At 36.3% G+C, this 12,790-nt stretch overlaps 1 protein-coding gene across 1 annotated transcript in view; it reads left to right on the top strand.

The window, feature by feature from the left end:
- The first annotated feature begins 807 nt into the window (after positions 1–807).
- LOC117344688 overlaps positions 808–12,790 on the top strand; it is a 49,836-nt gene continuing 37,853 nt past the window's right edge. The window contains exons 1-3 of the mRNA XM_033907516.1: positions 808–888; positions 1,963–2,083; positions 8,487–8,792. Of these exons, the coding sequence (XP_033763407.1) occupies positions 808–888; positions 1,963–2,083; positions 8,487–8,792 (508 nt within the window). The remainder of the gene's footprint in view (positions 889–1,962; positions 2,084–8,486; positions 8,793–12,790) is intronic.

Here is a 12,790-nt window from a genome sequence, read left to right as displayed (position 1 = left end):
GTATAGGCGTTTATGTATCAGGCCTGCCATGTTTAACAGTACATATTGTAGCAGAAGATGTTGTCTGAACGAGGTGGCTTTGTTTATGTTTTGATCTGGTCAACTAAAAGCTAACGTCTGGGCATTTGTTAGATCGAAGAATGAAGTATCGTGTAAAGACTTAGTGATAAAGGAAGATAGGGAAATATAGCATATATATAAGAAACGACCCGGGTGACATACAGCCTTAAGAGATATTTGGTGATTACACGTATTATTGGTATAAAACCTGACAGATCTTAACGTGCATTAGCACTACGCCCCCTGGTGGTAACATTCATATCGTGGCATTGAGTATTAATGCTATTAAATACCGAGAACGAGCAAGTCACATCAACATGTGAGGTGATATTTCAAAATAATTGCAATCGTTTGTGGTCTGGTTATGGCGCCTTACCGACACACTGGGAGTTTGGTTAATTGATTTGGAACCAAGTAATCGGTGTTTTCTGATCACAGTCATTAAAGTACGGACAATGCTAAGCGATGCATGCCCGGGAGACTAAGTCTTCAACTCCTGCGAGGCTTCTTCAATTACACAAACGCTTAGAAACATCCTTAATGTGTTGAAATGTGGCAAAAACATCCCTTGAAATGCCGGGGATAATTGTACTTTCCTATTAATCAAAGAGAGCTAGAGGTACAATTATAGTTCAATGGCCTGTCGCCCGGCCTGTGTTGTGTTTTGTTAAAATTTCTCTGCGAATGCAGTGTTCGTTCTTTTCTTGTAAATGTCATTACACAGAGTAACTTAGCGCACACGTTACGATGTACAGATTGTACGAGGGGGTCTTGATGTATGATGGAGGAACAATCGTACCGTGTATCTGTGATGAAGCTTCAGACAATGTAGGTAGTTAAGGGCTACACAATTCCGGTAACATGTATCGAAACTGAACGTTAATTTGTGTGAACACGTGACAGATAAGAGCAAGAATGCAGATCGCCTTGTTCTTAGCGATAAAACATAGCCACATTGTATTATATTTCAAAACCATCACGTGCATTTTATAATAAATCACCGGTTTGCATGTTTTGCACGAATTGCGACGAGAAAGTATCCTTTGTGACATGATCTCGCTCCATAATTCGCTGTGATATATAATCGTCCAGAGAGTTCATATTCTCGCTCAATAATACATTATGATACATGATATATAGTTTAATTTATCAGTTTATCAATTGTTGTTGACTGAGGTCGTACGGAAATATTATTATATCTGTAACTGTTCCTGCTGAATATTCATCCTAGTATGTTTTGAATTTAAGTTCCATCATGTAAACATACATGTATATATTGGTTATGTGCTCAAAGCCAACATAATGCCTATTGCTTGATAAAGATATAATCGTCCGGAGCGCATTAACCATGTCACCTCACTCCGTAACACGCTGTGATGTACTCGTCCAAAGAACATTTAACCATTTTATATTCTCGCCCCGTAATACGCTGTGGTAAATATACTCTTCAATAGAGCATTTACCATGTCACAAAATCTCGCTCCGTAACACGCTGTGATATATCCGGATAATCTAAAGCTTTACGTTTTTCATTCTGCGGTTTTATTTTACGACATATCTGTTTACGACCTATATAATGACGTAAATAGGTATGTGGTATTACCGTTAGAATTTGATGAGATATGCCATTGATACAAACAAGAAAATTGATTAACTCATGACAAACATCATATGCGCCATAATTGTAGCCGTATTTATAGATTAGCGAGCAAACAACTGTAAAGTCGACTGAACGCAGCATTAATTCCAACCTGTCTCGCTATGATCGGAATGGAAACGAGGATAATCAACCGGAAGTGGTTGCATAATGAATGGACAGGAAACAGAGAACCAGGAACGAAGTTGACTTCCGGTAACCTAAAGACATCCCTCATAATAACTAATAGTCTTCTTCCGTTTTAGTGTTCTGGACTTCAGCAACGTGTATGGCTAACTGGAACAAAGGCAAACTTACTGATTTGCCAGATAAAACTGTGGAAGCTTTCCGTAAATCACTTAGAACGATCCACTTTCTACAAGTGTTGTAAGTATATGATGCATTTCAAAGCTGTTGGTGTTCAGTGATGAGAACATAAACAACACATCAGCCCGATCGATCTGTTTGTGTATTTAGGATGCGGCGGAGTTGTAATAACCTTTTAACCGACATACAGCACGTGAACTGCTCGCGCTAGAACAATAACATTACAGGAAATCATCACGTGTCTGGTGTTCCGGTTTACGTATCTGTACATTTACCAGAAACCGCGTGGGTTATATCATCGACAACTTACGATTGTATTGGTTAGGGGGAAAGCTGTGGTGCACTGTGACAATAGCCGCTACATCAGTCACGACACCAACGAATGATCTTCTATGACTGTTTAACGTCAAGGTCGTAAAATGTTTGAATGTGCGCTGTATTTGTTTACTAGTTCTCATACATCTTGTTCTCTGAAAAAAAGCAAAACTGATACGTTGGAAGACAAATTTTGATAGAAGGCTTCATTTCAAATTTAATTGCAAAAAAAAATGTATCTTATATTTGAATGGTGTTTTGGCAACCAAAACACAGGAACATCAATATAACTTTACAACACTGAATTATGAATTAGAGTAGAAAAACCTCATTTCAGTTTTAATGAATTATACAAGACACACAAGACATTAGCAAGTTATAGTTGAGCCAACAATGAATTAAATTGAACCCTCCTGCTATTTAGTCCTTCTAAAACTCATCATTGATGCTAAGGGCCGATTGGGATGGAAGATTAATATCTTAATAGCAATCAATTTCATTGTTGATATTAATGAAATAAGGTTTTAATGACATGGAGACATTCAAAATGAAATTCATCTAGCGCAGCAGTAAAGTTTTTTGTTTTTGTTTTTGTTTTATTTATCTGTTTATTTATTTATCTATTTTTTCATTTATTTAATAGTATAGATTCAAAGTTTAGATCGGCAATTAAGATGCCGATATAAAATCACTATCATGAAGTTATAATGTCTAGCTCAGAGTAATTTTACTGTGTAAGGTATGTTAGATTTCTCAGAAAATGTCGGGATACCACCAGGGTCGGTTTGAGTTCTGAGTATTCGGGTAGGCTTTGTGAGGAACTAACCTTTGGTGAGGTGTTCTCCCTCTATCGTGATTTTGTATCATTAAATGTGCACTCGACAGATTTATTAGTGGTATGTGAATTTTTGCTAATATTACCTACAACGAATTTCCACTACAGGTAAAACGTAACCAATCATAGAACGAAGTTTATTTAACGTCTACGCGAAGGTAACAATAAAAACAGCATTAATTAACACCGTAGATAATATCACGATCGATAATCCTATCATAGTAATTCGGTTAACCAGCCATGTCTCCGAATTAGATGTTGTATATTGGAAATCAAACGGGAAAACAAATCTGTATTGTGGTGTATCTGAGTGTCTGTAAGACAGATTACGGATTTTTATGTGAAAATCAGAATGATCAGAGAGCGCTTATATGTTATAGCAGGCTAATTTATTGTGATATATAGAAACACAAATCCAAGACTTCACAGGTACAATAATACCTATTATAGTCCATTTGTCATATTGCATGACACCTGTTTGTTCATTCATGTTCAGGATAAATCGGTCGCATGTTGCGCATTTGTATTTGAAACCCTGATGGTCATAGATAGAATACTTCTGGGCTCTGTCCAGGCGTACTATTAGATTGGTCGGCTTTAGAAGTTTCTTCGTGTTTTTCATGACAGAAGTGCGGCAATGGGCTGAGATGGTTCATGTTCAATCATGACCGTAACACAGTGTCCACACCCGTCAGCAGCATCAACAATGGCAGTCTTTTTTATCTGTATCTTCTCACCTGCTTGTTTCTTCTCGCTCTCTTTCATAACAGGCTGGATCATATATACATTCTATTATGATTAGCCACGGAATCCCACTTAGGGGTCGTGGTTGTCGTGGGGATGAGGTGTCCTGACACTTTATCACTAGTCCTCCAATTCTGGGTTAAAACTTTTAAAAACCCATCTTGGACATTTGCCTGGTAATGACCGTAGGCCGGTGGTTTTCTCTGGGTACTCCGGTTTTCATCTTCCTCCAAAACCCGGCACGTCCTTAAATGACCCAGGCTGATAATAGGACGTTAAACAAAATACACCAACTCCATACGACACCATACATCATTAGACACCATACCCTTTAACCCGTTTTTTTAGATTCATCTACCGCTGGTAGTGTTATCAATTTCTCTTAATATTATGCCCGTATATCCCCTATATGGCAATTGTCGGCCCATTAACATCTCCAGCTGTGCTCTTCTGCCGTCCGGTATAGTCAACACGACTGGTCATGGTATTAGGATATTGTACATCTGCATCGTTGTCCTTAATAACCAGGGTCAACAAGATCGATGGACACCACATGTTGATTTCAATAAGACGCTAAATAGTATCCCTCAATCTTCCAGATGTCACCACAGACATTACAACGAGCCGTCCTTGGCCTGCTCCTAGTACTCGTCAACTCATATTGTGTAACCTTCCAATTTCGCTCTCACATCTGCCTGAGTAATTACCTCTATTTACTCCGCTCCATCGTAATAACTCAAATACAAACTACGATAAACCCGGGTGGTCAATAGGGAACACCAAGCGTTTATAAAAACAATATGTTTTTGTGTATTCATAAACATCAACTTTTCATTACACATTCCACTCAACAAACGAACTCTCGTATTAAGAAATCGTTGCAAACATAAGAAATATATTGGTTAGCCAAATAAGACAGCCAACCTGAAAACCTTTCAAAAAAGTCAGTACAGGCGGTGAACCAGTTCTTAAAACTTAGGCTCTATGCGCCGGATTTCTAATCTGCAGTGCATTTAAAACAATCCAATGTAAACGTAATATTGAATTTTGATTGTCCCCGCGCTCAGGCGTTCATGGTACGAATGACACCTCGCATTCCTACACGCACATGCCCGCTCAGGCACGTGCCGCTGACGTGCTCAACACTCATTGGATAATACGACAGAACACACCCGAAGTGTAGGGCAATTTTTTCCGCTTTCTCTAAACCGCAGAAAATATTGAAATCTTGAGTTGTTGCTGATTAATGACTGCTAATGACATGGAGAACCCAAATTGACACGTCCTGAAATTTATTATTTATGACTCCAGAATGCCAATTAACCTTCATATCGCTTTCACTGTTAAATTTTTTTAATACACCCGTTGCCACTCACCTTCAGCACATATTTACTTACAAAATCTATTGATATTATTTCTATCAGATAAAACTTACAAATCAACTTACACGATCAAAAGACTTTGAATGACCGAATAGGAAAATATTGTGCAACAGGATTCGTCTGTACAGTATCGATGAGGATTTTGATTGTATATGGTGTAAATATGTGTACATTTACCAACTAGCTTTGCGTTAGATTTTTTTCATTAGCTCCATCTGTAGAATGTTAACTGGCGAGCTGAGGGTCACGGGTTCGATCACAGGTGGAGACACACTACTCGCTTTCCTATATTTCTCCAATCTGTATACAGGTGATGTTAATGCACAGCAATAGCTTTCTGTTTACAAACAAAATGAACAATGAGACGTAGCTAGGCATGGCATGATATTTTGGTTAATAATGTAAATGTGATTGTTGTCACGTGGCAGTGACTTCATGTGTACTTTCGGAAACAGTATAGGTGATCCACTTTCTGGACAGGGTGTATTTCGGGCATTTCCCGTTCACATAGAATACCGCTAAATGCTCTAACCTGACGTTTCATTTCCTTTCATATTGGACTGGTCGCAATTTATATCCATTGTGTATCCATTATATATATTATACGGCGTAATCATTAATGATTTTCGCGAGATGACAAGCTACTCCTAGAGAACCACAATAGCAACGTACCTTACAGAAATGACATGCGCATACAGGTGCTCAATTACGGTGTCTGCTAAACATTGATACCGTCTTAAGATGCTTAATGGAGCTCAAATGTCGTCCTAACCTCTTCGCCTCATGCTGCCGCTTTGTTCTAGGCGACTTTGAGACGCCATGACATACTACACTATTGTACCTTACAATGACATACTACACTATTGTACCTTACAATGACATACTACACTATTGTACCTTACAATGACATACTACACTATTGTACCTTACAATGACATACTACACTATTGTACCTTACAATGACATACTACACTATTGTACCTTACAATGACATACTACACTATTGTACCTTACAATCTCCACAGATAACAACAACACTGTCAGATAATTTAATGATTCATCCTTCAATAACGCCTTAACCTTCAGCACAAACTGCATCTTTCGTCAGTACGTGTTTGGTTCGTAATGTTTATACATAATGTTCTCTTTACGTCGGGCATACCCGATTTCGATTTTGGATAATGTTAACATAATTGTTCTGAGGTCTTAATGCCAGATTATATAGCAGTGATCGATGGATAATTGGAAAGAAATATATTGGTTCGTAACGTTTCAATGCACGTACGGCTGAAAGCGTGCCTTACAATAATAGAATTTACAAAACTTCATTCCATCGTGCCATTTCTGTAAGGTATGATCACAGTTTCCCTGTTATTTTCGTAGAAAGTATAGAGTATGCATGTGTCAGATTTCAAAATGTAAACAGATTTTATTTTGTAATGTTTGGATGTGAATATTACCGATATATGATGACAGGAAAGACGTCTTCCAAAACTTTGAATTGTACTTCAATGACCATACATTTCTGTCTGTTGCCTATTCCCTCTTTTACTAACCTCCCTTATTAGTGTGCTTAAAGGGGCATTCTCTCGTTCGGACATCAGAAACGTGTAAAATGTCTATTGATAAAATCTATGACCGAATGAGGTTTATATGAATTTTTGTACCTGTAATGAAAGCAACGCTGAAATGCACAGAAAAATGACGTTTCTTACACAAATATCGTCTGCCTCTGCGGTAATTAGTGATACTTCGGGTCGAATTGAGAATTTTTATGATATAATACTTGAAGCACTGTGGTTTTCCTTGAGAATAAAACTGCCGAATTAATTTAAAGATTATAACTTTTACTACGTAGAGAAATACACATTTCCTATTAAGTTTTCTTTTGGTGATGTCCCTTTAACATGTCACTCACGGATACAGTGTCACGTTTTAAAAGTGTGGTAGAAGTAATTAGGGACAATTATCGGTTTTTATTATTTATAATTTTTGCTGGCGTCAGCTAGTCTTTGCTGATGCAGCATCCAAAACAGACATGGTAAACATCTAGCCACGTATTTTAACCACACCGGAAAATGGCAGGATGCAGTCTTAAAATGTATAAATCCACTTCTTATTCTGCATAATTGAATCAATGTTTGTTTCCTTCGTGAAAATCTTAGACATGGAATCCATCATATACTTGTGTTAAAAAATGGACTTTAATGGCTTCTAGCTTCGCTTTTGAATAGGGTAGGTTGTGTAGAAGGAATGTTCATGAGAAACCCAAGAACATAATGACATGTGTTAATTTGTTAGAGTTTCCTGGTACGTCTGAAATCATTAACTTCCATTTCATTACTCATAGCATTATGCCACTTCGACAAAACTTTTGTATAATTCTTCTCGAAGGAATGACATTAATTTTAACACATTCAGCATATTTGCATATACCGAGTCATCGATTATCTGTTTCTGCAACCCCAGTAGCACCATCAGCGGGAAAGTCCCGATAATATTCACAACGTGTTGTAAGCTTTAATCCACTCCTCATTTACATAGTGCGTGTTAAGATTGACATATCAACAAGTTATATCCATTTACAAATTTTATACATCTTACAGAACGCAGACTTGCCACAGGCAATCCATTACATCTTAATAATATCATGATCACGAATATGAAATCATAGCGAGAAATACATACCACACGACTTCCTTGTTCTCGTATCAAATCATGTTGATTTACTTTAAAAGCGTTTCAGGACAAACCTTAACGTGCAATAACCATTGTTTATTACGATTCATTATGCTTCCGTTAGAAATTTTTTTCTGATAATTTGGTTTCTACCAGTACTACATGAAGTACATTGCAGTGAACGAACAGTTCAATTAAATCGAAATAACTAGATTGGCCAAGCCTTTACTCCGGGACATGAATAAATAATAAATGGCCGACCGTGGTTCGATTCCCTGATCGGACTTGAAAAAGGTTTGAGGTCACCTGCTTGACCACGTAAGTTTTTCCGGGGTACTCCGGTTTCTTCAAACACTAAGACCCTTCACGCGCTTCCATCCGGGCCATCAAGCGTGATTAATATAAGTTGATATGACGTAATTCGCAATATTGTTTATATTTCATAAAAAAAAAACATAATAATTAGTGCTGATTATGTTGATTATGTTATTTCATTGGCTACTTTCAGATGCACTTTGCCCACCACGTGACCTGAGGGGCTCCGTGAAGGGGACCACCACCCGGCTGTCGTGGGACGTCCATCGGACAGATGAGGAATATAATTTAATTCGATATTTCCAAATTACGTATGAAATTGTCAACCCCGATCAGAACTTCCTACGAATCACACATAATATCGATGGGATAAAACGACAGTTTACCTTAAGGGGGCTCGTACCACTGTCAACATATAAAACATTCATGGTGACGGTCGGCAGCGGAGAAGTCAGCAATGCAAGTGACACTTTCGAGTTCTCCACGGCCTTACCAGAAGGTATGTATACTAAGATGATCTTACACTCTCACGTGTTTTAGTCATTTCCTGGGATGGGCAGAGAGGAAAATGGTGGCTTTACATACACACAATAACCTGTACATATTAAAACTCTATTTTCAGGCATGTGACCAATAATTCACCACGTGATTTGCAGTGTATGAAATTATTTGTTTTAGACTCGCGTACTATTTCGATAAAACAGTACTAGCCCCACAAACAGCAATAAAATGGTAAGCTTGATAACTAAACATGGTCCCAGTCCGTCGTATGGTAATATTTGTGCGGTGGTGTTTGCCCGGTGTCAAGCTCTCGAGGAAGGACTGCCACTTTACATATATACGAAGTTGAATACAATAACTGGTCATTCTAAGCAGTCTATCTCTATGGTGATCACCGCTCATTTACTATCATATCGGGACAATACCAAACTTTACACATTTAAATAGTTTTTAATCCAGAGGTCCATTTCTACTTTCACTAATGTTTTGGAAGGCCTAGTCATCTTAACTAGCTAAATACTGTCCTATAAATAATTCGGAATTGGATACATATCGAAAGCGAGGCAATGTCAAAACCTCCATGTTATAAATGGTTTTGGTGAAAAGATGTAAGCCCGTTTCACTGTATTTAGAATATGAACGTAATTTCCATCTCGACAACGGCTTTATCAAAGCAGAAAGCTTGATTTTCTTTTATTTTGCCAATATTGAGGTTAACAAAAAAGCATTGTGCGGGTAAAGGAGACGGTCTGGTGCGGTATCAAGTAAGGTGAGGGTTTCTCCGGGTTTTTTTTTTTTTTTTTTTTTTATGGCATTCTAATTATCTTTCTCTCTTTCAAATATTACCTGCGTATGCTGTGTCATAATCGTTTTCTCTTTTTGTGTCGAACTCTGTTGCTGTCTTCATTCCAGAACGTTTCCCTTTGGCCATTTTTGTTTACATCAGATTAGGTATTTACGCTGCATTATGGGCCTCAGGGGCCACATATGGGATATGCATTTGCATATTATGTCGTCAACCTGATGATTTAGATCAGTCAGGGGTTTTCATCGATATGAATGTAATTATACATTTTTTCGTAATCAGGCCTTTTATTTTTTATTTCGTTAGATTTCAAGAGCAAATTGTCATTTCGTTTTGGTATTTTCGGTATTATAGTTATTCTTATAAGTAACAGTATATTCTTATAACCAGATGTCTAAGTAATTCCTTAAATAGCAATGCATTAGCCACCAACTTAAAACAATACTATAACATACAAAAATGTACATTAAATGCTCAAAACGATTTTTCAAATACCTGGAATAAGCCGCGAAACTGTATTCATCTTGATATTTGATAATCAAACTTATTTCTGACCGTTCCCAAACATTATTACCAAATAACTACTTTCTGGTGTTTCTCTCCACATTTCAAACACTTTAACCCCAACTATTTTGATTTCCAAAGTGTTCTAATAAATAAAAAAAATAATAAATCTAGTTTCTATCTTTAAGTTGCTAAAGGTATACAAATCAACTTCTCCTTGTTTCTATCACGTTTTTCTTCCTCTCACTTCTCTTATGATATCCCATATGGGTGTAAATAAAATAACAAATTGCAGGTGTAATTAGAAATTGATTAAATATGAGAGTACATAATTGTTTGCGTGAAATAAACATGTATTTGTACGTATGACAGAGAGTGCAATAGTAAAAACAATCTAATGTTTATTTTGAAATATTGTCTCCTTGTGTTCTATATGTTTCTTCAAGATGTCAAAACTTGGGAACAAGACGTAGAAAGAGATTCCTTCCATCATATTCGCACGATTATGTTAATTAATTTATCATACAAATTAGGATGTATGGATGTCGAACGAATCTCCTCTTACGTCAAGATACAAACTGTACTTACCTATTTACTTTTTTGATCGATAGAAATATTTGAAACTGAAAAATGATAATTAAAATATAACATCACGATAAAAAGAGTGCTTCATTGTATACAGCATATACAGCTTTTGTTGCTTTGAATGTATAAATTTCGAGGAGGACTAAACAAAATAGGATCAAAGTTTTTAATTTGGCCCTCAACTGCCACCATAATAATTTCAGATCTCGTGCTTAGCTGACCTTGACCTTGATTATATTACTCGACCTTGTTTACGTAAGTATCCAGTTCGTTAAGTAACGACAGACATCCGTTTCGTCTGATGTCTTGACTTGGTGACCTGACTGGAGACATTTAATGCTTTTAAGTAATTCCGGCGTATTTTCCGGCTTTTACTTTACAAACCTAGCTGGTTTTTCCTGAAGAGGCGGGTACCTGTTCTATAATACTCAATAACCCAATGTGTCACGTGACCAGGTCTCCGTAAGAGGTCTTATAGATGACGTTTAACATGAAATTGCACTTTCTATAGATTACTAGTATCATGTTTGAAGTACTAGAGAAGCGTAGAGTTTTTCTAACATACGCCTTTTCATATATCATAGTGAAGTATTTCTAAAAGTTTTCTTACCAGAGGGTCACTTGTCGTTATCTTGAGAACTCCTTTATCTATAAGTGTTAATTTTTGTTATCCTGTTGCCGGCAAACATGTTTTGAGACTCACAAGAGGTATTTAATTAATTGATGTATTATTACAATAGAAAATAGGTCAGTAGCAGTTTTTGCAGAGGTAAAAGTTCAAAATACCAGCTTAAACTTACAGAAATTGTTAGGGTTAAAACAGTGCTAAGTGTTCAGAGCGAGATATGTCTGAGTGTTGCCTACTGCTGTGTTATGTACGTCAACAAGTGATATTTAGCACAGACCAAATATTTATATGTCAATCGCGTGGTTAATATTATTCTTTACTTCTGTTTAACATCCGTTTTCATCACACCACCAATGACCTTTCAGCAGGAATAAGATCCATACGAATTTAATTCCATTGTATTTTGGCCGTCTTGTTATTTTCGGGAAGAGTTAAAGTGATTTCATTCAGTTTTATTTGTGAGTGTATTTTCGCTTACATTCAAGGTTGAAATTCGGTATTGAGGTAAAAATTCAGTGTTAAAATTTGCTATTGGGGTATTGTAAACATTTAGTGTTAAAGTTTGCTGTTGAGATATTGTAAACATTTAGTGTTCAAATTTGCTGTATAGGTATTGTAAACATTTAGTGTTAAAGTTTGCTGTTGAGGTATTGTAAACATTAAGTGTTAAAGTTTGCTGTTGAGATATTGTAAACATTAAGTGTTTAAGTTTGCTGTTGAGATATTGTAAACATTTAGTGTTAAAGTTTGCTGTTGAGGTATTGTAAACATTTAGTGTTAAAGTTTGCTGTTGAGATATTGTAAACATTAAGTGTTAAAGTTTGCTGTTGAGATATTGTAAACATTTAGTGTTAAAGTTTGCTGTTGAGGTATTGTAAACATTTAGTGTTAAAGTTTGCTGTTGAGATATTGTAAACATTTAGTGTTAAAGTTTGCTTTGAGGTATTGTAAACATTTAGTGTTAAAGTTTGCTGTTGAGGTATTGTAAACATTTAGTGTTAAAGTTTGCTGTTGAGATATTGTAAACATTTAGTGTTAAAGTTTGCTGTTGAGATATTGTAAACATTTAGTGTTAAGGTTTGCTGTTGAGGTATTGCAAACATTTAGTGTTAAAGTTTGCTGTTGAGATATTGTAAACATTAAGTGTTAAAGTTTGCTGTTGAGATATTGTAAACATTAAGTGTTAAAGTTTGCTGTTGAGGTATTGTAAACATTTAGTGTTAAAGTTTGCTGTTGAGATATTGTAAACATTTAGTGTTAAAGTTTGCTGTTGAGATATTGTAAACATTTAGTGTTAAAGTTTGCTGTTGAGATATTGTAAACATTTAGTGTTAAAGTTTGCTGTTGAGGTATTGTAAACATTTAGTGTTAAAGTTTGCTGTATAGGTATTGTAAACATTTAGTGTTAAAGTTTGCTGTTGAGGTATTGTAAACATTCACTGTTAAATTTCGCTATTGTGTTACTGTATACATT

The sequence above is a fragment of the Pecten maximus genome, chromosome 16 (genome assembly GCF_902652985.1).
Source record: "Pecten maximus chromosome 16, xPecMax1.1, whole genome shotgun sequence".
NCBI classification, from domain to species: domain Eukaryota; kingdom Metazoa; phylum Mollusca; class Bivalvia; order Pectinida; family Pectinidae; genus Pecten; species Pecten maximus.
This window is presented reverse-complemented; position numbering and strand designations above follow the sequence as displayed.